At 58.9% G+C, this 813-nt stretch overlaps 1 protein-coding gene across 1 annotated transcript in view; it reads left to right on the forward strand.

The window, feature by feature from the left end:
- LOC104075317 (eukaryotic translation initiation factor 4B-like) overlaps positions 1 to 813 on the forward strand; it is a gene marked incomplete at both ends in the record, with an annotated part of 3,263 nt that overhangs the window by 1,634 nt on the left and 816 nt on the right. The window contains one exon of the mRNA XM_009575764.1: positions 646 to 762. Coding sequence (XP_009574059.1) covers positions 646 to 762 — 117 coding nt within the window. The remainder of the gene's footprint in view (positions 1 to 645; positions 763 to 813) is intronic.

Below are 813 nucleotides of genomic sequence, written 5' to 3' on the forward strand. Positions count from 1 at the left end.
GGGGAGTGACCCCCGAGCCGCCGCGCTTTGGGAACCTAAATCCGGCGAGGAGAGGTTGTAGAAGGCGTTAGCGCAGCGGGACGTCTGATAGGGCCTGGAAGCGATGCCGAGGGCTTCGAGCGTGACGTACGACACGCGACGTCTAACCTAGCAAAGCCCTCGCAGCCCGAGGACTCGCGTTGAACGCAAAAAGTCTTGGTTGAACAGGTCCGAAACTGGTTTTCGACAGGGTTTTTCCTCGGGAGCCCGGGACGAGCTCTGCCAGCGGGCGGGAGGCAGAGGGACGGCTGCGGGAGCCCGCGGCCGTGGGGTTGGAGCCTCCTTCTTGGGGCAGAGAGCAGCTACCGCCCGCTGAGCAGAGCTCTCCTGGCCCTTCGGATCAGTTCCTGCTGCAGCTACTGGAGATCTGCAGCTGGAAACCTCTTGCCGGTGCCAAATTCCTCCCTCCGAACGAGCGTCGGTGGCACTTTTAGTGTTGTGTGTTCGAAGGGGGAGTTAAACCTCCCTCCTCATCCTTGAGAGGATTTGTTCAGTCCCTCGACGGCAGCGAGTTGCGGGGTCTCAGATAACTCGATCCTTGCCCGTCGTATTAACACCGGGAAGGAATAATCTTAACGAGAGCTTTCCCCTTCTCTCTGACTGCAGATAAGTGCTGTACGTTTGCCACGGGAGCCTACCAATCCGGAGAGGTTGAAAGGTTTTGGTTATGCCGAGTTTGAAGACATAGACTCCTTGTTCCAGGCTCTGAGCCTCAATGAAGAGGTGAGTCCCACCCCCGAGGGAGCAGGACTGTCCCGAATGTCCCCCCCCATC

Source organism: Fulmarus glacialis, unplaced genomic scaffold (genome assembly GCF_000690835.1).
Source record: "Fulmarus glacialis isolate BGI_N327 unplaced genomic scaffold, ASM69083v1 scaffold25544, whole genome shotgun sequence".
Taxonomy (NCBI): domain Eukaryota; kingdom Metazoa; phylum Chordata; class Aves; order Procellariiformes; family Procellariidae; genus Fulmarus; species Fulmarus glacialis.